Source organism: Abramis brama (genome assembly GCF_963993115.1).
Source record: "Abramis brama genome assembly, chromosome: 25".
In the NCBI taxonomy this organism is placed as follows: domain Eukaryota; kingdom Metazoa; phylum Chordata; class Actinopteri; order Cypriniformes; family Leuciscidae; genus Abramis; species Abramis brama.
This window is the reverse complement of record NC_139987.1, coordinates 22620142-22647979: the sequence shown is the minus strand read 5'-3', so window position 1 is coordinate 22647979 and position 27838 is coordinate 22620142. Positions and strand designations below refer to the sequence as shown.

At 37.8% G+C, this 27838-nt stretch overlaps 1 protein-coding gene across 2 annotated transcripts; it reads left to right on the top strand.

Annotated features, from left to right (window-relative positions):
• Positions 1-27784, top strand: cabp1b (calcium binding protein 1b). 2 transcript variants are annotated; one of them, XM_084105372.1, is made up of 8 exons: positions 12906-13485; positions 19984-20142; positions 22057-22087; positions 22835-22978; positions 23057-23166; positions 24294-24368; positions 24459-24531; positions 26628-27784. In XM_084105372.1, exons 1-8 carry the CDS (start codon positions 13357-13359, stop codon positions 26651-26653), a joined length of 747 nt encoding a protein of 248 aa, XP_083961498.1. In that variant the 5' UTR covers positions 12906-13356; the 3' UTR covers positions 26654-27784. The 2 variants fall into 2 exon arrangements, with proteins under 2 accessions (XP_083961497.1, XP_083961498.1); XM_084105371.1 differs by lacking the exons at positions 12906-13485; positions 19984-20142 and adding an exon at positions 1-941.
• The last annotated feature ends 54 nt before the right edge of the window (positions 27785-27838 follow it).

Genomic DNA, 27838 nt, shown 5'->3' with positions numbered 1-27838 from the left:
CATCATTTTTTATTAGCCAAAAGTCATGGTTTTCATTTCACCTGCGCAGAAGTCACGTCACACAGTTATTAATATTTTGACGGTCTTTTATTCCTCAATGGCTTCGCGAGGCAGTTTGACGTAACTTTCATCCTGAGAGAGAGAGATAGAGAGAGAGAGAGAGAGAGAGAGAGAGATGCACTTGCTGAATTTTTGTGGTAGCGCGCGCTCAATGGGGTCACGAGGGGACCGAACAAAACTCTGCGCGAGCGACCTGTGTGATGCTCTCGTGCTCTATAAAGTCATTGACTGTGCTTTCACCGGTGAGACTCCCACCCGACCGACGACATATTCAGGCTTTTGCTACTACATCTGACTGAACTGTAGAACTTCACGAGTTTGTGGGTGTCAAAATGAGCTCCTCGCTTCCAAAAAGCGAATCCACCACGTCCCTCATCAAAACGAACCGGAGAGTCCGCACGGACCCCGCGAGTCACCGCAACGGTCACCGGCACACGGGAGGCGGCGGCGGGGAATCGTGTTGGACCGAAGAGTGCGACGCCACCGCCCGCAGACCCCTGTGCCAACCGAAACTCGGACGGAAAGGGGAGAAGATCCAGAATCACCGCGGCCAGGATGGATATCATCAGGAGGATGGACTGGAACACTGCAAACCGTCACGGCACCACCAGCACACCATTGATCCTCCGATCCAACTCCACGGGAATTCCCGCACCAGCCGGACGCCTTCGCCGACTCTTTCCCAATCCAAGCGCTCGGAGGAAGCCGCGCTGTTCTTTGAAACGAAGGGCAAGCATCGGACGGGCTCGAATCAAAGCCTCACCTCTAGTCCACCTCCAGCGCTTCAGCACAGCAGCACGCGCGTCCCCGGGAGAGCTGGCGCGTACAGCGGCGCGCTTGATGCAGACCTCCATCCCATAGTCAAATCAGTCTTTGGACAGGTAGGGTGACTACGTGACTGTACGATCCCACTAAATATAAATAAGTTATGTAGGCAGCTGATTCCTGTATCTAAGGTGACTTACAGTAGCTACATTTAAAACTATGATCTACTCCGTAACATGGCAACTTGACTAATTAAATTCAACTGTTTACAACTGAGCAAGTTTCAATCAAAAAGTGAATGATTCAAAATGAGTAACAAGGTTTTAAATGGTTCTATATTATGTGTTTCATCTCATGTGGTCAATAACCTTCATATATTTATGAATAGTGCTTTGCACATCAAGCTTTTTAGGTTTAAATGTAGCCTATATATGGAAAAGTTGATGCATCTTTAATCACCTTTTGCCTTTTTACCAGTGCATGATACATTGCCTTGAATAGGCTATATATATATCATTAAAAATTATTCTATTAATATGAGGTCATTAAAGCTGTATGTAGGCTGTATGTAAAAAAAAACTATTAATAATATTTTTAGTATGTCACTGCAGAATGGTAACAATCAATTTATCAACTGTGAATCAACATCACAATAAATTACTAAACATTACAACAAAATCAACAACAACAGTGTAAATCAAACTGTCAAACCATAATTATTGTGTATGCCTTGGTGCATGCTGGGAAGGCAGTGAATACTGAACCATAAAATCATTGAATGCTGGATTCTCTCAATAATCTCTTCATTAGGAATTGTTCAAACAGAATGATTATAGCATTCGGTGTAGATTTTATTCCAAACATGTTTATATTAACTTAACCCAAATTTAGTAAAAAGAAAATACTATTATTAAAATTGAAATTCTAATAAAACTCAACAGGTGGTCAGTGGATTAAACGGAAATACACACAGTTTAAAAGTAACCACTTTTCTGCATTCCAGCTTTCAGACATTTAGTGCAAAGACAAAACAAAAATGTTTTAAGTCACTTTAGATGAAAGTGTCAGCTAAATAACTATCATTAATGAATGTTCTTCCTTATAACCTATAATGCTGCCCAGCTGAATTATGGATTATGACTTCATTGTGCATCACAGTGCCTCATAGAAGATGTTCTGAATGTGTAACTGGAGTGCATGCGTCTTTGGGGATATGATCTCTCTATGATCAGATAATGATAAAACTGAATTATGCATGAGGATTTGCAGATTAAAGTGAAACAGAAGTCTCAGAGATGTCAGTTTGAATTCAGTTCAAATGGTGGTCAATCTTAAACGACTGATGGATAAATAATATGCATATTATATAGTAAACGGGTGGAGCTGTTGTAGAAATTGTAACCGCATGGTTGAAAGTGCATACATGGTGTAACCTGAGGATCATTTTTTAATCTATTGATATTATTTGAGATCTTTTGAGGCTCTACAGAAACTTCCAGTAATACACTTTTTGGCTTTTAAGAGTAAATTGCTTTTGACTTTTTCAATATACACTCTCATTCAATACACTGTAAGAAAAAAAAAGAAAGAAATTGTGCTGGTAATTTTCTGCCAGGACATGATACGTTAAGTTTATGGACATTTTATTAACCCTAAAACACAACATATTTAAATGCGTGATTCAAAATATGAGTAAAAACCCAGTGAAAAATCAATACAATAATTTCCTTCATATTAACACATTGGCTCTATATTTAAGGACTTTTTTTTAGAGTGTGTGTTACAGCGGGACCTGTGTCAATGACTCATCCTCACTGTAAGTTCATGCCGCTTTCTCCTGCTGCTTTCTCTCTCTCTGAAGGACAATAACTAACCATCCTTCTAATGTGCCGCATAAATAACACCCTAATTCAGGTTAAAGCTTCAATAGGTCACAGACACAGAATGGCACACATTTGTCTAGCTATCGAAATGAGGACATACCAGAGACTTAAATTCTTTGTTTATGAAACTAAACTATAACTAAAAAGCCCTAATCCTACACACGAAAAGATTTCTTTTGGCATTTGTAGAAATCAAAACAGCCAAATGAACACCTCTTGCATATGGGGTGTCACAAGACAAGTGTGAAGGTATGGAGCCCCTAAAGGGACATGGTGACAAAAAAAAATGGGATGAGAGGAAAAACTGTATTTCTGTCATGACAACTCTCAGAGTGTTTGGCATGGTAATGGATATGACAATGTTGATATGTTTGGTCTTGGCGGAATAAATTATGCTGTTGTTTATTGCTGCTGCAGAGAAAATATGGTTATTGCTGTTGCTGCTGCAGAGCAAGTACAGGACTTGCTACTGCCAATACATACACGACACACTGCTGTACAATATAGCATACATGAATTACCCGAAATCTAGCAGATCTATACAGGTGGAGCTGGGGAAGGTGGAGGGTTTCTGAAAGCGCACTGCAACTGCTACAGCAAATGCTGATCAAGTATTTGAAGGTTGAACAGCGAGCTCATTGGCTACTGATACAGCAGGAACCAATCAGCTTTCCCTTTAGAGAATGATGTGATTGCAAGCAGATTGAGTTAAGGACCTATCAGCATGTGCCATCTAGAGTTTCATGAACTTTGTATTTCAGTGCTTTTGCAAATTTCTCAGGGGAACGGAAATGTTTTGCGAGAGAATGCAAAGTCTCTCCGGGAACCTAATAATTTTGCGAGAGAACACAATAGCATTGAAAGATACTTATCCCCCCATTTCATATTTTTGTCCCCTTAGGGGCTCCATATAAAGGACAAAATAATAGAAAGAAAAGCAAAAGTTGTAGCTTGCAATTTTTTTTGCAAGACCTTGTTCTGGCTGAAACACAATTTTTACTTCAAGTATAACTCATATATATAATTTTTAGCTTTAAGGACATTCCCAAATATTGGTTTTATCAGACTGAGATGACATTTTGAGACATTTCTGCCTCCAATTTACAATAAATATTAAACACTCACACACTAATAGACCTTATATATTTGTGAGGATGCAATGGTTTTCATATTAAGATAATGATATTTGCTACAGCCTTAACTTAAACATACAGTAACCCTCAAACAAACCGGTTTGCATTATTAGATTCAAAGCAAAACATGATTTCAAACAGCTGGAGCACTTCAAATGCCGATTTTTGACATGTTAGTGAGCATACTTTCAATAATTATAGCCCAAGCTAAAAACAGCAGAAACCCTTTATCAATCTGTGTATGTGCTGGAATGAAACAAAACACTGAAATACATTTTAAATGAAAGTGGATTTGTTTAATTTTTTTATGTGAGGAGAAGGAGGCTGCTTATAAAGAGCCTATTCAGTAGAGTGTCATTATAATCAGAGCAATTTTGAATTTGAATATGTGTTTGATCAATCATTATGCCTGTAATACAGGTACAACAGAACCACATCACATTTTTTTGTGAAGCACATCTCTGATAACGTCACAAGAAGCCTATTCAGACACCAAGCATCTGTCTTTTCAGTCAGAAACTCAAGATTCTGTATTGCCAGTAACCAGGCTGAGTGGGTCCTAGTTTTGACATTTTGCTTGGTTTCAAGAGCCTCCCAGGCATCATTAGTCTTTGGCTTTTTGTCACAACCCTTCAGTGTAAGACCTGCTCAAAAGTTTAAAAGCATGCGCATTTCTTGAGAGAACATTCAGCCAAGACTGACGTGACACACGATTGCGATGCCGTATGCTTGAGCTCAACTCGTATCCAGAAAAGCCTTGCATCTGTGAACGGAAACGCTGCTGTATTTATAGCGCCGTCGTGTCTATTTTTTTCCTCATAGTGGATTGATATTCCTCAAATGCCGTGTTTCATATTTCCTTATGTAACATCAAGGCCTGCATACAATCCCTACAGAAATCATTCTCCGCCAGTAGGCGCTAAATATAGCAGCTCAAGACCTGATTAGAGAGGAGAGGGGAAAGCTGTCTTTTGTGCTGGAGTGAAAAAAATTCAAATCCATTAGCTACCTGACACGTGGGGTTTGAAACCGTGAAAACGAAGAGAGGATTCGAGCGTATCATCACCCTGCCGAGACTGATCAAATGTAAATGACAGAATATGTAGTCACATCTGTTTGCGCATCAGTTTTAAAATGATCATCAGTGTTTAACTGATTGATAAGTGTGATTTTAAATCTAAAATCAACCATATTTTAAATATGCAAGCAGTGTGTTATATGTACTCTCTTAAAGGTTTAATGTTCAGTTTAGATCCATATCTATAGAAAGAATGTATTGGTGCGAGGGCGGGACAACCTGTCACTCACATGACATCACAGCAATAGCAAACCACAACCATCCAATCAGAGTTCCCAATGGACAAAATCAAGCCCCGTCCTACATTTTTCTTGTTCGAGAAGCCTTTTCACTTATATACATCACAATATGGAAGAAAATACTATTGCAACTTCCGTTTCCGTTTCATGCCAACTTTACAAAAGCACCCGATTAAAGGTTCTACACTTTTGTAAGAAGGTGAGAACAGATAGCACATACCCATAATGCTTTGAAACATGAGCAGTCACTCAGAATTATTTACACAGTAAAGGTGCAGATCATATTAGCGAAATTTCAGCGATATTTTGCGTGCAAAAAAAGCTGATAGCATAGAGATATATGAAGCACAGCTCATAAAGAATCACTTGCAAACCAAGCAGCTTTCTGTTGTTCAATCCAGCGAATTCACATGGCCAACTTAAACATGAGGGACATTTGCTCAGGGAACTTTTTTTGCCGTCTAGTGAAATTCCAGATTGCGCAGATTCCTATTGGAATGACTGGATTTCATGAAATTTCAACGAGAAATGGTCAGTTTGACTGGACCTTTTCACTACGATGCTACAATATATTAAAGAATAAGTATGCTAACTATAGAAAAGTTACTGCAACTCAAAAGATGGAAGATGATTAATATAAAATAAATTATTTAAATTATTTAAAAGCATTATTTAAACATGACTAAACATAACTTGAATATAATTGAAAGCTTTACCTTTAATATTGTTGAATTCTTATAATGATTACATAATGATTGTCCGATTTCCTTGATATAAAAATGAATCGTAGGTTTATATTCTTGAAAATGGTATGGGAAAACAGGTTTATGGCTGTCATATGATATTTCTGCTATGTTCATGTGCAGAAAGCTTTGATGTTGTCTAATTTCACCACAAATGACCATAATATGGACTTACATATTCCAAACATTCACAGATTTTCATAATATAATCTAATGAATTGCACTACTCTTGTGGATAAAACATAAATAGGTTTATTGTTGCTGATTGATATGGCATACATCCGGAAATGCACACAAAAAGCTTTTGTTACTTTACCAAAGCATATTTTACTATGGGCTCTATAATGTACAATATTCACTTTTCTTTTCTTTTTTTTCTTTTTTTAGAAAAGATTGCAAATTAGTTTTTCAGTGTTACAAATGTGTGCCCTCACTGATTTCCATGTAATATTTTAATGGGTAATACTTCACAATAAGGTCTCATTTGTTAACATTAGTTAATGCATAAGTTAACATGAACTGAGCAAAATATTTTTACAGCATTTATTAATCTGAGCTTCCTTGTCAGATTATTTTCAGCCGCTGTGTGTCGCAGAAGTCTTGTGCCTCTTCTGCTCATAATCTTCTCTCTCTCTCTCTCTCTCTCTCTCTCTCTCTCTCTCTCTCTCTCTCTCTCTCTCTCTCTCTCTCTCTCTCTCTCTCTCTCTCTCTCTCTCTCTCTCGGCAGAAGAGATTAATATCCTAATGCTGGTATAACTTGACCTGACTTGCGTTCACTAATAACGAATTATGCCACTAACCCGCTTTTGGAGATGTGCTGCGTACATCAAAAGCAAACAAATTTTGCATCATTTCACAGTGAGATTTCAGATCAATGCCCTCGCTCTGCCAGCAGGGGCTGCCCGTCTCAATGAAGTCTGCCTAAATGACATTCTGTCACTCTTTGTCAAGTCGCTTGCAATCTTCCTCCCTGCTGGATCCAAACTGGGATGGAGGGATACAGTAGATGAGGATATGAAGGTGCAAGTGTGAGAGACCTTTATGTATTATGTAAGAAGCACACAACACTCAGTGTTCGGAGGCAGGTGATGCAGAACCACTTTAGCTCTGCCTCTCACTCTCTTGGCTCCATTTGCACTCTTTTTTTTGGGCTTTTTCCGGAGCATTCAGTCGCTCCCGCCCTCCCTCTCCATCCCACTTGGGTCACACCGACCTTGCAAGGGTCTGAGGGGGGGAGAGAGATACAGAACAAGAGGGAGGGCGGAAGGCAAACGGAGGGATAGTTGAAAGAACCAGGCTTAGAAAGAAATGTGAAAGCGATTCAAGCTGTGTCGTAAATTCCACGTCATTTCTGTCTCCCATACAATCTCATAGTCTGTGCTATTTATAGAAGCCAGTGTGTGTGTTTTTTATTAGCCCATGGATTGCAGGGGAGGAAATGCAAAATTTCTAAGCCATTCTCAGTCTGTGTAGTCGAGAGTGAGAGAGAATAGACCTTGAAATACCTTCCTTGGCACACCCCAAAGGAACACGTTATTGCTCATAGCTTGATCTTTCATTGCTCAGGAGATTTCGTTGAGTTTGCACCTCAGGAAAAATAAAAAAGGTGATCGTCACGATGTTCAGGTCACATTTCACCAGAAAATCAGAAGGAGAAAAATAAAGTCATAAAATTATTTAAAATATATTTTTAATAACATTATGATAGAAAAACATAAGAAGAAAAAAATATACAAATAATTAAAAATATTAAATGAATTAAAAAAATTAAATAAAATGACATGCCACAAAATCTTAATGGTCCTATAGCCAATTTGGGAGTAGATTTCACAGTTACGTCACTGCATCTGCACACACATTGTTGCGGCAAAAACAGCAAATAACAAGTGGAAGAAAACATGCAAGATCCAAGGGAAACATGTCTTGTTGTGCCTTTGGATGTCAGAATCCCAATGCAAAAAAAGATGCTCTTCATTTTTCTAGAATACCATCGTCAAAGACTGATGAAACCTGCAATGATACAGTAAGCATAAATTTGATGTAAACAATATATTCACATATGCAGTTATTAAAGGGCATAATGATAAATAATAATTAATAATTTGAACCTATTGCTCTCACAATTGCATGTACGCAAGTTTATAAGTAATTTGTATTTACTAACGCGCAATTGCAAGTACATGTTTATAGTTGTGTTTAAAAACTCAGTATTGTGAGAAAAAAAAAAGTCTCTCAAGTCTGACAATTTCAGAATTGTGAGATATAAATTATCTTGTTTATTCTTTTATTCTGTGGCTTCCATAGACTGCTACTGTAGAATTGTCACTTTCTGTCGCCATATTTTGCCACTCACAAAACACATCATTGCTGTTTGCAAACACCCAAACGGTCTATAGGTAGAGTTTGATTCATTTATTTTTAACTCGATTTTGATGTTCTTGACACATTTTGTGATATTCACCTTAAAATAGACAAATTGTGCAACTGTCAAAATACACCATGGATATATAGAGCATACACAAATATTTGGATTTGGATTATATTTTGGATTTGGATAGCAGCTCATATCATTTGAATTTGGAAAATATTCTCAGATCTCATCCAAAACTCCAAAATCTGCATGAGGGCCAGAAATGACAGTTAAACACACCATTTAAAAGTAGTTTGTATGACTTGTGTGCTATGACACTCAAATCATGGCAGGTTTGACATCACATGTCACTGATTCTCAAGTGTATTGTCATTTTACACCAAACCTATTGCGTGAAAGACTTGGAACATAAAAAAGTAATTTTATGGAGGTTTTGTCATACTTTTTGTCCTCATTCACTGTCATTGATTGGAAAAGAGCAGAGACATTTTGCTAAATTTCTCCTTTTGTGTTCTATGAGTTTGGAAAGACGTTACATTGAGCAAATGATGACAGAACCAAAAGTCTCAATTTGCTCTCCATTTAGTCTCATTGCTCACTATGTGAAATTTTTGCAATATTAAAAAGATCCCATTTGGGATTTTTCTTTCCTGTGGTAAGGGAATGTGCGTTCAGGTGCTTTTATAAAACATTTATTTAGAACATCTATTTGTTTTTAGCACAAGTCTTCATAGCACCAAAACATTGCGTCACCCGACACGTTGCAGGTTACCCGAGGCGAGCATTGACACTGGTACGGCAGGTGAGTGTGAAGGGTCGAGCGGAGAGAAAGACAGAGTGAAACCAGAGCTAACGAAGCGTTCGGATGGGTGAAAAGAACAACGCTTCTGAAGAGCTGCTACATTTTTGATGCTCTTAAAAGAAGGTGAATGAATATTTCATAAATATCTAATTCTGTGCGTAAATCCAGCTCCCTTTTGAGAAACCGACATAAAATGTGTATTAAAGCGAATAATTCAAGACTTTCCAGCAGATTTCTTCAGACAATATAAAAATCTAGTTATGAGTATATTCATGATTTTCATCTTTTTTTCAAGTTTATATTTTCTTGCAAATATTCCCCCAAGGTCAGAGATGTTTCTTTGATCTATGTGTGTAAAGATGAACACGAATCTCTGTGCTCATCTTCCTGTCTCTCTGGCAGCCCGTCGCCGTGTCCAACAGGATTATCCATGACCTCACGTCTTCGTTAAAATGAAGAAGTGCTTATGAACGTCACTGTCAGAATGATCCGTTTTGTGCATGTGTGGCTCAAACGCTCGAGTTCCTGGAGCTCAAATGCAAGAGCGTGATGCCAGCAACACTAAGGTCGTGGAAAAATGAATTTTTTGTATGTCATTCGACAGCATAGTACATTTAACATTTATTCATTGAGCAGACACTTTTATCCAAAGCAACAAATGAGGAACAACACAAATGCAAGTTATTAATCATAATAAGTTGACAGCATTGCAATATATTCTAAACCATGCAGAAAATGTTCCTAACACTGCAAAACAATGATTAATTAACTTGGTATTTTGTCTTGTTTTCCAATACAAATATCTAAACATTATCAAATCAAGATACATACTTGTGAAGATATTATAAGACATAAGATTAGTCTTGTTTTCTGAAAAAAATCTGAAACATTTAGTGTTTTTGCTTAAAACAAGAAAAAATATCTGCCAGTGGATGGTATAGATTTTTTTTTTTTTTTTTTGCTTTATTAAATTTGTACTGGAAAACAGGATGTTTTAAAACATAATTTTTTTGCAGTGTATATCACTGAAATGTGTGCATCTGAGACACTACACCAGTTTCTGAAACAAAAATGAAGTTCATTATATATATATATACAGACATACATACATACATACATACATACATATATATACACATATATATATATATATATATATATATATATATATATATATATATATATATATATATATATGTGTGTATGTATATGTATCTATATATATATAGTGTGTGTAACTATAAATAAACACTGCACTGGAACATCATTCCCACCTTAGTCCTCCTTGAGGTGTTTTTATTCAGTTTAAACCACCATTAAAATTTAATTATGACAGCCAAGACATTGTGAGTCAAGACATATTTTAAATGAACCAAATCATATTAAACACCACAACAGTGTTGTTTTATCACAAAATTTAGGGGTCTATAGAAGACTGAACATTTTCTGAAAAGCCCAAGTTGATTTTATCAGTGAGATTGCCACACTGTAATTGTGATTATTGTTTAATGAATGCAAAGCAGCTCTCCATAAAAAAAAAAGTATGATTGATGTCACTGAAATATTGTACACATAGCGTACAGTAATACCGGCTAAACAGGTTGTGACGAACCCAGAGCACTAAATCATATCTGTTTATTTAACCTCGACATACTCCTGTAAGCATTACAGTAGTGGAAAGACGACTTAAATGACCATGTGCGGATGATTTATGCATACATTCATGCACAGTTATGCGATTACGACAGTTCAAGAGCCGATCTGAGCATGTATGGATATGTGCGGGTATGTGTGCATGTGTGCGAGTGTGTTTCTGCTCTGCTGGTGCGTTCTCTCTTGCAGAGTTGACGTTATGAGAGTGGACGGCGCCTGGCTCTGATTTCTGATGTGTTCTGAAGTTCACAATGAGCCTCCGGTGAAGAGGCTGGCTTCAGCTAGATGAATCATCCTCACCGACAGAGAGAGAAAGAGAGCGAGAGATAAGCCATACATGAGTAAACCAAATAGATCAGCTGAGAATTAATCAGGAAGGTTAAATGGGCTTACAACAAAGATATTGATAGATCCAGGGGAAAATGTCTTTTTCATAGCTCAGGAGTTCTTATTGAACGGATGTTTCTCTGTAAATGTATTTTTACACATTTACTAACTTAACATTCCTAAACATTTCACTTGCGTCTTTATTCACTAACCACGCACCATACAGTTTAACCATATACAAAATGCATAAAAAATATCACTGCATAGTATAATAATTATAATTTCGAGATCAAACATTAGGCTCATTATAGATTGCGCCTTATTACAAAAATCAGTGTCGCATGACACAATTAATGTTGCGCTATTACAGCCTGCAGAAAGGGGGCAGTAGTGATCACAACAGCAGTGATTAATCAAATAATCATCACATGATGAAGAAGACCGTTTTTTATTGCTGAAAACATCATGGCTGCATCCAAAATCGCATACTCTCTTGAGTAGGTACTTATTTTGAATAAGTAATTACTTCACGACTGCTAAAAAGTATGTTCTATTTAGTATGAATGTGTGTAGTATGAATTTAATTCGGACGTACTACATCTGCCATGTTGTCATTATCATGTGACCTACCAGCATCAGATGCTTCTCCGCCATTCATAAATCCTCTCCCGTGGCCTCATGGGATTGTACTGTTTTACGAGTACTGTGAATTCGGACTTACTGTTTTCCGCCTACCATATAGTAGGGAAGTATGCAATTTCGAATGCAGCCAATTACAACAAGGCACTACACAAAAATAAAAATGAAAATGAACAAAATAATTAAGGAAAACATAATTTTTCATATTATCGGGGTCTTTAAAAAAATGTAAATTCCAAAATTAACTCAAATTCCTTTTGAAAAACTGAAATAAACGGCTTTGTTTTAACGCTCTTACATTTATAAATTTCCCTTAAATAAAAATATGATTCTATAAAAACTGAATCTTCAACTATTATGAGTGTCATTTATAATAAACTCAGATGCCATATTAATTTAATTGCCCAATCACATGCCCAACCAACAGACACTGCTGAGAAGAGAATTATAATAAGGCATTTATACAGATTTTAACCAAATAAGATGTTTGTGTTGCAATGGTGGGCTTGTTTATGCTGTCACTTAATTTGCATAAAACAATGCAAATGCTAAAACAATGCATGCAAGATGTCCAAATAAACATTGCTGTTTTTTTTTATTGGCTATGCACATTTTGTGTGATACAGATAACTGATAAATACTATCCAATAATCAATATATTGGTCAATATTAGATATCAGTTTACTTTCTAGTGGTTGAATATCACAAATATATAATTTTGTATATATATAAATAATCCACCTAAAATATTTAATAATATTAGATGGATAAATGGAGATTAATAATAATCTCACTGCTGTCTAGGAGCATCATTTAAGGTTAAATAAATTTTTTTGGTAATTTTTCCTGTTTCCTATTAACACAGAGAGATTGTGAGGCGAGAGTGGCCTAAACAGGAAACCATTGGGTTAAGTAGGAGAGTGCCAGCTCAGCAGGTGAATTCTGGGAAGGGCTTCCTGTTGTCCCCTAATAACCTGCAGTGGCCTTCGGCCGGTGCTCTGCATTTTGGCAGCCTTAGCGCATCCGTGTCTGGTGCCAACCTCAACTTTTCACATGCGGCTTTTGTGTTTTGACGTCCGGTCTTTGATCTGAACACTGCCACTTTTAGCTGGGCGGCACGACTACAAGTGTGTGTATTTTTAGCTCTGTAGCCCAACATCCGTATGTGTGTAATCGACTGTGTTTGCTCGCGAGTGTGTGTGTTTTTGTATTAGTGTCTTCAGCATCTTGCTTGGGGGAAGGTGATACGCTCGTCCATGCGAGCCTCTTTGTCTCTTTTCGCCTTGTTTGGATGGACGGTTTTAAAACTGAGCAGCTGAGAGTGAGGGAGAGGGAGAGAGAGAAAGAGGGAGGGAAATGAGGGGAAGAGAGAGTGGGGAAAAAGAAGGGAGGGTGAAAGGGAGAGAGAGAGAGAGAGAGAGAGAGAGAGAGAGAGAGTGCAAGCAAGTGAACAAGCAATCTTGTCTTTTCTCTTCTGAGCATCCCTTCACACTGAGACACATGTCTCCTTTTCCTGATCCCTCCATCCACTTCTACTCTCCTTCATTCCTGTCACCTTGACGTCCAGCATCGCCACCCCTGGATCATCTAAATCCTTCCCCTAAAATCCATCTTTCCTAGAAGATAAGCCTACAGACCTCATCTCACCATCTGTAATCCATGCATGGAGACATGTGGATGCATGCATACGCGCGCATGTTGCCGCTTTGACTCTCAAGCGCGCAAAATTAGCAGAAGGGACTTTACTATGGGAAACTGTGTTAAATCGCCGCTTAAGAATTTCTCAAAGAAGGTAAGATGCTCTTTCTGATAGCTGAGAGTGTGTGTGTGTGTGTGGGCTATGGACTCGACCCAGACCTGGACTGTGTTGCATGGACTGTCAAAGATGAGTTTAATAGTCATACTCTGAATTCCACTGAGTGTAGCTGTATACAGTAATATTATAGTAACTCTCAGTGAAACAGAATCTGGACTGACTGAACTTGAAAATTGAAAATGAATTTATTGAGTTTTTGCATGCTAAAGAGAACTAGAAAACCTAAGAAACCAATCTGGAATAGCAAAAACATTACTATGAAAAAAACCTGTCCTGCATCAGAATGTTGGATGTTTGGTTGCCGCTTTTGACCTTGGAAGTTGCTGGACATGTTCATGAATTAATATGTTTAATGATATGCTAGATCACGCTGCCTTAAAGGGATAGTTCACCCAAAATGAAAATTCTGTCATTAATTACTCACCCTCATGTTTCAAACCCATCATTGGTTCTTGATGAAACTCAAACGTGCTGCGTAACACGAGAATGAACCTCATTGGTTCTCGCTGAAACTCAAACGTGCTGCGTAACACAAGAATGAACCTCATTGGTTCTTGCTGAAGCTCAAACGTGCTGCGTAACACGAGAATGAACCTCATTGGTTCTTGCTGAAGCTCAAACGTGCTGCGTAACACGAGAATGAACCTCATTGGTTCTTGCTGAAGCTCAAACGTGCTGCGTAACACGAGAATGAACCTCATTGGTTCTTGATGAAGCTCAAACGTGCTGCGTAACACGAGAATGAACCTCATTGGTTCTTGCTGAAGCTCAAACGTGCTGCGTAACACAAGAATGAACCTCATTGGTTCTTGCGGAAGCTCAAACGTGCTGCGTAACAAGAATGAACCTCATTGGTTCTTGCGGAAGCTCAAACGTGCTGCGTAAAATTGCGAGTTGTAAGTTGATGAAAGTTTATATGTGAATAAAAGCTTAAATTCAATCCGTTCATCATATAAAACGATAGAGTCTCTTCAGAAATATTTGGACTAAACCGCTCGATTCATATGGATTCGTTTCTGAACTTTTTGAAGCGTCAAAGTGTCAGTTGTGAAACTGTCAATGGAGGGACAGGAAGCTCTCAGATTTCATCAAAAAGATTTTCATTTGTGTTCTGAAGATGAAAGAAAGACTTAAGGGTTTGGAATAACATGAGGGTGAATAATTAATGACAGAATTTAAATTTTTGGGGGAACTATCCCTTTAATGTACCAGCAATATAACGGCGTTTAATGATATTATACCCTAAAGTTCTTGACAATGATGTCTGAAGTTGCTGTTCTGAAAGGTTTCAGAAGTTCTTCTCAATCATCTCTAGATAACTTGGAATGTGCGCAATCAAGGATTAGCATGAGATATCAGGTGCTGGCACCTGCTAAGAGCCCAATGGCACAGGTTTCTTCGGAAGAATATACAAGCTGGCACCTTACAGCCTTGGCAACAGATGGAGTGTGAAGGTCATGTGCAAATAGAGGGGAGATGCAACTCACATGTTTGCACAGACATATATGTGCATGCATCATGCAACCACATTAGAGTGGGAACATTTAAAAAAGCTTGACCAGTAGTGTCAGAAGCTTCATGGCAAGATCTTTAGTATATGAAGCCAAATGAGACTTTTTGTGCGTATATACCTCAATCTTGCCCAGCAGTAGGATGCAGATTACTTTAGCCGCATGTGGTAGGACAGGATGGCAGGAAGAGATCTAATGAATAGAAATTAGATCTAAAGGAGAAAAAAACTTTAAGTTAATAAAATCAGTTTGATATCAACGTAAAAACCCACTTTACTGTAATCTGTATTTGCAAGTAAAACAGGACATTCAATGAGAAAAAGTGAGACTTTTGTCAATCAGGAATTGATTGGATCGTAAAAAGTGAGCGAGTCATGTGGCTGGAGGGGAGGAGTTGAAAAAATCAGCAGGGATTCATGACATCATCTGAAAGGAAAGTCGTTTCAGAGGCATAGCAATTTGTTATATTTTGATGAAAGATTTTGGGCCCTATCTTGCACCCAGCGCAATTGACTTTGTACACCGACGCATGTATCATTCCTATTTTGCACCCGCGCACAGCGGACTTTTCCCTCCACAGACGCACGTCGGTAAATTAGGGAATGAACTTGCGCTCCCAGGGGCGGTACATTGAAAAGAGGAGGCGTGTTCCGGCGCAAACGTTCCCTGGTGCTATTTTGCAGTTTCAGAAAACAATTCCGCCACAGACCAGGAAAAACCTAGTCTAAAGTCAGTGGCGCATTATTCAGCAGATGCTATTTTAAGGGCGCATGCTTGGCCATAATGTAGCGTGTGCACAACGCGCATACACTTTGATTCTCTCATCTACACAGACGCAGCAGTTCCCATTTTTGCAAACCATAAATAATTACAAGGAAAAATATTAACACACAAGGGAAATCATTGTGGTGTCCATGAAGATGTGAAAAAATAGGCATAAATCTAGCTTACACATTTACCCAAATTATTATATGCCTGTTTAACCGAAGCTAATTTGGGTGGGTTTCTCCCATCCCCAATGTCACTTCTCTGTCTTTTACGGCCCTGACGAGAACGTCGGTCTCCTCGGCTGTGAACCGCTTCTGGCGTGCGCCTGGCAAATCCGCCGTTATAATAGCAACCCGCCATGGAACAAGCGCGCCTGCTCTTAAAGGGAATGTGAGATGGCGCTCTGATTGGTTTATTTCACGTTACGCCCAAACCACACCTATGAGTAATGTAGCTACTTCAGACCAACCCATTTTAGATTTTGCGCCGAGATCCGCCCACAAAGTTACTTGCATTTCGTGTTTGATACTTGTGTTTCAGATCGTTCAAATAGGGCCCTATAATTGCTGCGCCCCAATTCACCTATACTATGCCCTAAAGTATGTACTCTTACCAGAAGAGTAGGCACGTTTTGGGATATGCTACTGTGCCACGTCATAATTTGCATCCTGTCACCGTAAACCAGTGTTATTTTAGTATTATTTATATACTATAGTTTTTATAAAAAATTTTAATTAGCTTTTATTTGTATATTTTCAGTTTTTATTTTAATGGTACATTTGAGTAATTTTATTGTTTTTTAAATTTAAATATTACTATTTAGGTTAATTTATTTTTTAATTTCAGTTTTAGTTTTTTATTTACATTTTAGTGCTTTATAAACTTATTTCAGTTAGTTGTCAAGTAGTTTAAGTTTTTCATCTAATATTTTTATTTTATTTTAGCTTTAGCTTATAGTTTATTTTATTTCAAATAACAAAAATGTTTTTAATAGTTTTAAGTTAATTAATTAAGTCAGTTAATTTAATTTACACTACTGAACACTTCTTCTTACCGTACTGGACAGAAAAGTAGTAGCACGTTGATCTGTCTGAGAACTTCTGAAACCTTTCAGAACAGCAACTTCAGACATCATTGTCAAGAACTTTAGGGTATAATATCATTAAGTAGTAGCACGTTGTCACGGGTCTGAATACTCGGAATACTCTCCTCATGTTTTTTGCATAATGATGCATTTAATAGTTAATGACCAAACGTATCTTTATAAAAGATATAAAGATGTTCACAATGTTGTTGCGGATGAATTAAATATTTTTCGTCAGGTAGTATTTATTATTGATCACTCAAACCTCTTAACCTAAACCTCTACTCAGCCTCGCACGTCCACCATGTTTGTAATTTTTGAACACTTTTTATTTGTGTTTGTATTTCTGAACCAAATCTTCTTCAAAAAAAGCACAATGAGTTGTGGGCAATATTAGAGCTGTTGATCAGCTAATGATTAGCTCTTAGATGACGTCGGTCTTCTCTTTAATTAACCCGTGGGTCTGTCAGTAATTGGGGAGATGCTCTTTGTGTGTTTGTGAGTTATATTCCGCGTACTCTTCACCTCTCCTGCCTGTCGGCTAATTGGTCATTATAATGTGCTGGCTGACTGGTTTCATTCTTATCCTGATTAGCCCTCCACTAAACATGAGCAATTATACGTTCTCAAAGCATACTTGGTTATTTGAGAATCTACTCTCATATAATGATGTCGGTTAGTCCACATCTTCATCCATCAATGATCGAAACACTCGTGATCAGTGAGTTTCATTTGTGAGGACAAGGCGAGAACCACTTGGATTTGTTTTTAAAATACCTTAAGCTTAGTGTGATCATTTGTTTTTATGGCAGCAATCAAATGGCATGGCATTGCAGCTGTGTGCCGCGAGTATGAAAGTGCATGAATTATTCAGTTTGAATGATATCTGATCTTAAAGGTTCTGTCAGTTGCTGAAAGGGAAGAGAGAATAGAGGGCAAAGTCTGGCACAATGTGATTTACCCAAATAGGACATGTTCCTGGATAAACAGCCTTTCTTGGTCTCGCATGGAACAATGTTCCCGTCAAACAACCATATCCCTAATGGTACATTTCATGCAAACTCGGATGTGGGATGTTGCTACCCGATATCTCTGGCCTCTGAATATATGGATTCAGTTGTCTGTTCTGTTGTCTGATGCTTGCGATTAGAATAAAAAAGATGGTTTACCGTATTTGTTTTTTAATGAAATCATTATGTTTGATGAATCTGAACATAGTGTTTACATGAATGCTAAATAAAATGATTGTGTTGATGTGCGTGTTTATATGTCACAAGCTTCAAATTGGAATTGATCTTCTGAAATGCGCACACTGCACAAATATAGAGTTTCCCGCTGTTGGCACATACTAAGCATCATCCTTCCATCGCTTCTTTTCTTTATTTTAAAAAGCAGACTTAATATTTATCTATTTCGGGTCCTAACTAGACGACAAGCACATAAAGCTTTGTGCCGTGCTGCTTATATCTATCAAGCCGTGAAAACGTCTACTTGTGATCCAATCGACGCATCTTAAAGGTAGGGTGGGCAATTTTCAGAGAGGCTAGCAATAGCAAGCTAGCTTTAAAGCATAAGATCCCACCCTCTCTTCAGAGCATTTTCAAAGTTACGCCTCCTTCAAAACACATGAACGCATACAGCAGGGAGCAAATAAAAGCGTCATTAGAGACGGCGTTAAACTACCTCACGTCTCAAAGCACATAACATTACAATAATAATGAACATAACTTAAACTGCTGCAGATTCATTTAGCCATTGATAGTGTTGTCATTGAAATGTATAAATTCAAGTCACAAACCGCTCCGAGTATAACATCACAGATTTCCATCTCTTCCATATTACAGTAGTTATGGCGTGAACGCAGCATAAGCTCATTGTTTTGGCTGAGGAGGAACTGTAAAAGGCGGCTGCTGTTTCGGTTGTGGCGCTCGGTGACTGACGTCTGTCTAACACTGCATAGCATGAAACACACTGATGACGTGTGATGTCTGTGCAAGCAGGTGCGCGGAGGGAAGAAAATACATGCGTTGATAGGCAGGTAGGACATAAAATCATTGCATTCAGACCTAATGCAATGATTGGACGAACATTTTATGGCCCTACACCTTCCGCAGATGATATATATACACATAAATACATTTAGACTACTTAACTTAGTGATTGCTTTCAGGATGCGAAGAGATTTTCAACCAGCATAACAAAAAAAAATTCTGGATCAAATCACCTACCCTGCCTTTAATACCAGGGGTAAACAGGGCCAGAGACGATGCATTTTGGTCGAGCGGATCACAGGTAGACAAGGGAGACACATTCCCGTTTACACCTGGTGTTTTAACTCGTCTCTTTTGTCCACTGTCGACTGCTTCTGTCCTGATTACTTCGAGGGGAGGGTCTATGGGCGGGTCCCTCTGTTTTCGTCAAAACACCAGCGGGAGGGTTAAATTTTGATGTGCACTAACATTGCGTCAGAGTTCTGCTGCTTGTGTTGTTAAAAAAAACATAATGTTAAGAGTCGACAAGTTTTCTTTGGACTGCATGTTCGGCCCACACCGAGATGAGGCACCAGGTGCACGTGCCTGATGAAGACCTGATCGATCTAAACGTTGCACTGTTCATAAATAAATATATAGTATGATGCTGTAACTTCAGAGTGAGGACATTATTTTTTCTTTTTTTCATAAAATACATTTCCCATCATCCTCTGTTGCAGCACAGGAGTACTAAAATCCATAAGACACCGATTAGAGAGAAAGTGAATTATGAAACTGTCAGGAGAATCAATTTTATTCCAACTCTAATCTTGTAAACAAGGACCATAATCTCATAAATAGGAACTTCCCAGGAGACCCTGAAAGCAATATGCTGATCCAGTTGGGTAAATCACATTAAGCGCACAGTCTGAAGATAGAGCTCTGCTCACGGAAAGATACTAAAAAAGTTTCAATTAATTTTCAGTCAGTCGCTTGATTTGACGGCTGACTGAATTGACTGACTGACCAGTCCATCCATTGTGTCAGACAGACAACCTTGTAGTTTATAATTGTGTCTTTACACCACGTTCCCTCTTCACTTACTTGTCCGGGGCCGTTGGGACATGATGTCTGCCCTCAGGATCGGAAGCGCAGCTACAAAGCAGTGAAGTCATGTGAGGAAGGGGTGACATCTGGAGAGGCCCTCGCGGCCTTGGCTCAGAACTCAACATACATGCACAATGTGCTCGGGCCTGCCTGCATCTTCCTCCGCAAGGGCTTCGCTGAGAGCCGGAAGGCTGTACGTAAGTCTGGACATGCACATCTACACACATATGATAATGCACAGCAAGTTCTCACTTATCTTCTTACATTTCAGAATTCAGAAAACACACTATTTGCATTGAATATTATATAAGGGAGTAAGTACAGTCATCATCACTAAATAAAGTTGTATTATCCTGAAAGAGTTTATTTTGCAATATCGACTGGCTGACTTTACGCTATGAAATAAAAAATAATAATACGTTAATAGTTTAAGTATTGACAAAGTTTGTATATACAGTTTAGTAGGAACTACCAGAATCAAGCATTCCAGAGATCATGCAATACATTTAAAACATATTTCAGAAATTTAATCTGTACTCGGAAATAGTATCCATAAAAATGGTCAAAAAATACAGAGATCATCTGTAAATGGGTATTTGACATCCCTTTTTCTGTGATGCGACATGCTATATTATCTAGTTTAAACAGCATTTTGCCAGTTAATGTGTAATTTATGTATGTAAACAGCTTTTAAGAGCTCACTGAGAGATTATTTGTAGTTAAAGTGGACTAATGAAGGCAAAAGGTTGGGGGGAAAGCACATTATAAATGCAGCAGTGCTTCCGCTCTGATGAATAAGTGATACAGCAAAATAAATCCTATTTTACCCGAGTTGTGAATGTGAGTTCGAAGTATGTATTGAATATGATACAATATCACATAGTTGAATGTTATGACTGTGTACCACCGAATAATGGCAAGAATTGTCTCTATTGACTCTATGAACATTGCAGTCTGATTCACAAATGAATGACTCTTATGACTCAGTCTGAACCATACAGCGCGACCAATGTAGTGTAATTGCCGAATGAATGACTCTGATTAGATGGTTCTTTTAATGAATCAAACATATATAGAGTGACCGATCTGATTCTACTAGTGACTCTTATGAGCCGGTTCTTTTCAGTGAATCAAAAACATATCTAGCACAACCAAATTAGTCTGATTCCTGAAAGAGTGAATAGGAGCTGGTTCTGAATTGACTAAAACAGTGTCTGATTTCTGAACAAATGATTCTTATGAGCCAGTTCTTTTAATGAATAGTTCAAAAAATGAGTTACTGGTTTGAATCAAACGGACAATTCCATCACTGAACTGAACCCATTTGAGTGGTTAATGTCTCTATATATGTCTCACACACACACACACACACACACACACACACACACACACACACACACACACACACACACACACACACACACACACACACACACACACACACACACACACACACACACACACACACACACACAGACAGTTATGAACAATATTAATATATATAGTTTTTGAATATATACTTGTGCAAAATATGGTAAGCACTGATAGAATTTTGAGGTACACAAGGCTGTTTCTTTTTTCAAATGAAGACATTTTGCAGACCGTCATAAAGAAGCGGTGCTGCGTACGTGTTTATGTATGAATCGCAGGGATCTGCGTTTATTGGTCACGTGATTGAGTTCCTCTGCAGGAGGGTGTCAGAGAGTGTTTGGAGGTGAGCTTGTGTTCGAGGAGATGTGTGGAACAGGGAATGCGGGGATCAAATAAAAACTAACTGCTTAAGCTGATTATGAGAGATCAATCCTGAGTTTATATGTGCTGTTCCAGATTACTTAATCCAAATGGGAAGATCGAATTAAAAAATCAGACATAAATTCCCTTAGAGACTAAGGGAAACCATGAAAAGGTTGGGTGTATTAGTTTACATGTGCCATTGTGATCCTAATGCTGTAATGAGTTGCTGCTTCTCTCTAGCAGGGAATGGTGCATTGAATTAAATGACTGGATTCTTCACAGTGGGAGAAGGATGCAGCTGATGTCATCAATGGAACAAAACTGCGCACATTTGTGTGGATTGTTGTTGATTACTTTGTTTATTTTGTTGCAGAACAGAGAGCTGAGACCAGAGGAAATGGATGGTAAGTTCTAGCTCATTGCTAATAATCAGAAATGTTTCTTGAACATCAGCATATTAGAATGATTTCTGAAGGATCATGTGACACTGCAGACTGGAGTAATGATGCTGAAAATCCAGCTTTGACATCACAGGAATAAATTGTGTGTGTGTACTTTCTTTTTACACTAGTAAAAAAGACAGTTGTCTTTCTTGCATATATAAAACCTGAGATTACCTAAAACACTGTTATTTTGCTGCCTTGAAAACTCTGGACATGCAAATCTAGTTTTTGAGTATTCAACATTCCAACCTTTAATTCCATAAGCGTCTTTCATAAAGCATTTTAATAAGACAAAGATTATCTCACCCTCTGTTCCCTGCAAATGCATTATAAATAGAAGCCATTAATAGTAAACATGCAGTTATTAGGTTGATTGTTTGATATTAAACTAAACTGAACTAGAGTGAATTTCTGGCATTCTAATGTGTGAAAATTCTCGCTATGAAATTTCCCAGCATACAATGTGTCAATCGTTCCATTTTAATTTGAAGAGCTTTTATTTCTTTTTGAGTAGAGACTAAGGGTTTGCAAAGAAGTAGTTTTGGTCATTCATAGATACATTGTTGTGCTTTGTAAGTGCTTTGCAGTTGTCTTCAAAATTGATTTGCATGAGGGAAGTGCGTACTATAAAATATTCTCTTTTCATCATCTCCGACTCCCTCTCAACTGTCCTCTTTTTTTTCCCTGACCTGCTTTCCATCTTCACAGAGCTACGAGAAGCCTTCAAAGAGTTTGATAAAGACAAAGACGGCTTCATTGGCTGCAAAGACCTGGGGAACTGCATGAGAACCATGGGATACATGCCCACTGAGATGGAGCTCATCGAACTGAGCCAGCAGATCAACATGAACCGTAGGTTTTCTTGAACATACATGGCTCTGTTTGATGCTGCCTACATAGGAAGCTCACTAAGTGTCCTCTGTCTTATAGTGGGGGGGCATGTGGATTTTGAAGACTTTGTGGAGTTGATGGGCCCCAAACTTCTGGCTGAGACGGCGGATATGATCGGAGTAAAGGAATTGAGAGACGCTTTCAAAGAGGTGAGTGAGGCAGGGCTGCACGATTTGGAGAAATAATCAGATTTGTGATTTTTCTTATAAAAATCGTGATGGTGATTTAAAAAAGATGGTGTTTGTAAGGCTGCACAATTTGGCCAGAATTTTGAAATTATATATCAGTATGGCTATAAAATAATAATAATAATAAAAGTAATAAAACATACTAAATAAAAATTAAATAAGAAATATTACTAATATAATATTTCACTGCACATAAAATGGAGTATTTAAGAAAAATATGATAATAATTATTTTATTTTACATTACAACTGTAAAAATCAAATTGCTTTTTTTCTGATAAAATTCCAGGTTTGCTGTGCTTGTTTGTAGGGCTGCACAACTGACCAACATTTAGTTATATCAGTATGTCTATAAAATAATAATAATAAATATTATTATTGTTGTTGTGGTTGTTGTTATTATTTTATAGCAATTATAAAACAATAATAATAAATTATGATTATTATTATATTATTATTATATAAAATATAATTTACTATTACTATATTTGTTACTATATAATATTTTTTACTATATCATTTGCAATTACTATTGTAATATTTCACTATACAATAAAAAAATATTTTATAAGTATATAAGAAAAATAATATGATAATATAATTATTTATTTTACATTACAACTGTAAAAATCAAATTGTGATTTTTCTGATAAAAATTGCTATTGTGATTTAAAATGTAACTTTAAAAACATCCCAGGTTGGCTGTGCAACACAATTTGGCCAGCATTTTGTGTATAGGCCTATATCTGTATGGCATTAATAACGCCCACGTGTAAGAACACAGTGCCGTGCCTCAAACTGAAACATGTAGCGCATACTATATATATTTCATTAAATCGCAGCCTTTGTGATGATTTTGGTTTTATTTCAACGAATAGTGCAGCCATAAGGTGAAGAACATGAAAATAGCTCACAAATGAAATGGCAGATGAAATGAAAATGAACAAATAACATTAGCAAATAACATGTACCGTTTCTGTGTAGACTTCCTGCTTTCTTTGTAAAACACTATAAAATTGCCATTCAAAGCAGGATGATTTGGATCCAGACATGTTAGAGAACACTCTTGTTTTGTTCTCCTTCTCTCAGTTTGACACTAACGGAGACGGTCAGATCAGTACAGCAGAACTCAGAGAGGCCATGAAGAAACTGCTGGGCCAGCAGGTGCTGTTATTTACTATGCTGAACCATCTGAAAGCTTTTAGCTCTCCTCCAATTCTCTTTTCATCGCTTTATTGATCCTCTTTCCTTCAGGTGGGTCACCGAGATCTGGAGGACATTCTGCGGGACATCGATTTAAACGGAGACGGGCACGTCGACTTTGAAGGTGAGCCACCTTGTGTTGATTTTGCACTGCTAATCAGTAATGCTAATTTCACTGCTGCAGTGTCTATACTGCTGCGCAACAGCTGGATTGAATCAGTTTATGCGGCCTGGGAGAAAAATTATCCGTCCACCGTAACCCAAAAAATATTAGATTCACGTTCCCTCAGAGTTTCAGCAGTGAAATGTAATTATAATAAATCATAATTCCAGGGTAAATCCCAAATTGAATTATATGTTTGTTCTCTTTTTGTTTTCAAAGTTATTAAAGTAGCAATCAACCTAAAGTAGCAAGCATTCTTGTGCTTTAAAGGGATACTCCACTTTTTTTTGGAAATAGGCTCATTTTACAACTCCCCCAGAGTTAAACAGTTGAGTCTTACCGTTTTCGAATCCATTCAGCCGAACTCCGGGTCTGGCAGTACCACTTTTAGCATAGCTTAGCATAGATCATTGAATCGGACAAGACCATTAGCATCTCTCTCAAAAAAATTCTATATTTTTCCTATTTAAAACTTGACACTTCTGTAGTTACATCATGTACTAAGACCGACGGAAAATGAAAAGTTGCGATTTTCTAGGCTGATGTGGCTAGGAACTATACTCTAATTCCTGCCTAATAATCAAGAAATTTTGCTGCCGTACCATGAGTCCAGCAGGCGTAATGATATGACAATAGTCCCCAGCTCGGTAACTTCCAACGTGACCGGGACTAAGTTTGTCTAACCTATTAGACCTATTTTCAGGCACTGTGTCATATCATTACGCCTGCTGCACCCATGGTACGGCAGCAAAGTTTCTTGATTATTAGGCAGGAATGAGAGTATAGTTCCTAGCCATATCAGCCTAGAAAATCGCAACTTCTCATTTTCCGTCGGTCTTAGTACACGATGTAACTACAGAAGAGTCAAGTTTTAAATAGGAAAAATATCGAAACTCTTTGGTCATTTTTTTGAGAGAGATGCTAATGGTCCTGTCCGATTCAATGATCTATGCTAAGCTATGCTAAAAGTGGTACCGCCAGACCCGGAGTTCGGCTGAATGGATTCGAAAACGATAAAACTCAACTGTTTAACTCTGGGGGAGTTGTAAAATGAGCCTATTTCCAAAAAAAGTGGAGTATCCCTTTAAGAATAAAAAAATACATAGATACTCTTACGTTCACAGCCCTACTAACCAGACCATGGTTCATTCAGAGGGAAGATTGAAGAAACCTTGACTAACATAAGTGGACTTCAGGGAAAAATGCAACGCAAAAGATAGGACTGAGACAAATGATCCCTATTTTTGGATCTATTATTATTTCTTTTGGCGCCTGTTGCTGTGAGCCGCTGTGTCGCACAGTTTAGCTGCTAGTGAATCTCATCATGCTGAAGGCGGTAAAGTGACAGTAGTAGAGCTGTCAACCAGATTATCTCTTAACCACGGGATTATTTCACCTCTCAGATTAACCACGCGCAAAAAGAGCATGAAAACGGGAAGGACAAAAATAGCTAGCGCTGTTACTCCTGTTGGTGACTGGAGGTGTGACAGTTCAACGTCCTCTTGCTGTATTTTGAGCTCGGGCTAAATTTGACTCATCCGAGGTCAGTAGTACATTTCAAATTTGTAAAGCAAGAATTTATAGAGCAGTGGTTCCCAAATGATGGGTTACGACTCAAAACTGGGTCACAGACAGCAAGGGGAAACAATGCCAAATGTAAAAATAACACAAGGCAACATGATAATAATGATAATAATCCACAGTTTGGACAAAATAAATAGACATGTCAAGTTCAAAGGGGGAGAAATATTATTGTTAACAACAAAACCGTTGTGAGGGTTACATTACAAATTAAACTTGAACTATAACATGAAGAAGAATGAACTATAAAACTGTATTTTCATTTTAATATATTTATGGATATTTGTGTGTGTGGCCTGGTAAACCCTACGTTATGAGGATAAAATGTCCCACAAAGATGGCAATATTCGAAATCCTTGGCATTGTGGGGACATTTTTAGTGCCCATAAAACATGAAAACACAAAATGATTGTGTGTGTGTGTGTGTGTGTGTGTGTGTGTTAAATTAAACCACTTTCTGGTCTTTCTTCTTCCAGAATTCGTGCGAATGATGTCTCGCTAGAGGAAAGGTGGACAAACCACATCAAGAAATGGATCTCCTGTGCTCTGACATAGGAAGATGAGGATGGAGGAGATGAAGAGGAGAGGAGGAAAAGGGAGCAGCCTCACAAGAGGAACTTCCGGAATATGACCTCTGACCTCAAAGCACAAATGAAAGAACTGCACTGTAACCCTCCATGAAGCCCAGAAGCCAGCAGGACGCTCTTGTAAAAGAGATTCTTAATCTCAATGTGCTTCTTTTCCTGGTAAAATAAAGGTTAGAATAACAGTGGCAATGAAAGGATGCCTCACTAATACTGTGATATCTGATATATATTTGTGAAACGGGTTTTTAACCCCATAAAAAGCCTGCAATGTGTCTGATGCAAAAAACGCCCCGAGAGCAACCTTTCAAAAAAAAAGCGAGTGATCAAATTGCTGAGAGTTAATAAGCATCAAAATATCCAGTATACTTTCATTTACTGGCATCTCACACCTACTTTGTGACAGTAGGGTGCAATAACATTGCTGTTTCATATTTAAGCTATTTATTAATATTTGTAAAGTATATAGAGATGAGTGTGTATAGTTTCCCTTTAAACGACTCTGGCTGTTTTACAGTAGCCTATGATATATTAGATTATCACAAAGATTTTATTTTATATATCAATGTACTGGGAAATGCTGGAAATCTTTGCTATCAATCATTTGCTATTTATTGTACAATACATCGGACCTATGCACTACTGTATGTGTGGACATATTTTTGAAAAAGTTGAGAAAGATTTGCCATAAAGAAAACATTAAACTGCCCTTTTTTGCACATTGTCCTTGCATGAATGCTAGTGCTGATGCAATTATGAGTCAACACAGCAGAGTAGCCTACTGTAAGCATACTTTGTGTAGTTTTGTCCTGTATTTAAATGTTGTGAGTTTAGTTAACAGTCAGATGAGCGTCTTTGATCTTAATTCACTCTTTGAGAATGTGTGTGTGTGTGTGTGTGTGTGTGTTTGAGAGAGAGAGAGAGAGAGAGAGTGGACTGGATTTCTTGTATCTTTGTGTGATTTCAAGTTTGTCTTAATTGAGTTATTCTATGCATGCCAAAAGAACTTTTTTGTTGTGTAGATTTCATTAAAGAGTTGTGCAATCAAAGAGTTCGTTTTACCTTGTATTCTTCAAACACCAAGACCAAACAATGAAAATAAT

Coding starts and splice junctions, on each gene's coding strand:
- cabp1b (XM_084105371.1), top strand. CDS start 393: ATGAGCTCCTCGCTTCCAAAAAGCGAATCCACCACGTCCCTCATCAAA. Junction 24,369..24,458: donor AGAAACTGCTGGGCCAGCAG/GTGCTGTTATTT, acceptor TCTTTCCTTCAG/GTGGGTCACCGAGATCTGGA. Junction 24,532..26,627: donor CGGGCACGTCGACTTTGAAG/GTGAGCCACCTT, acceptor TTCTTCTTCCAG/AATTCGTGCGAATGATGTCT.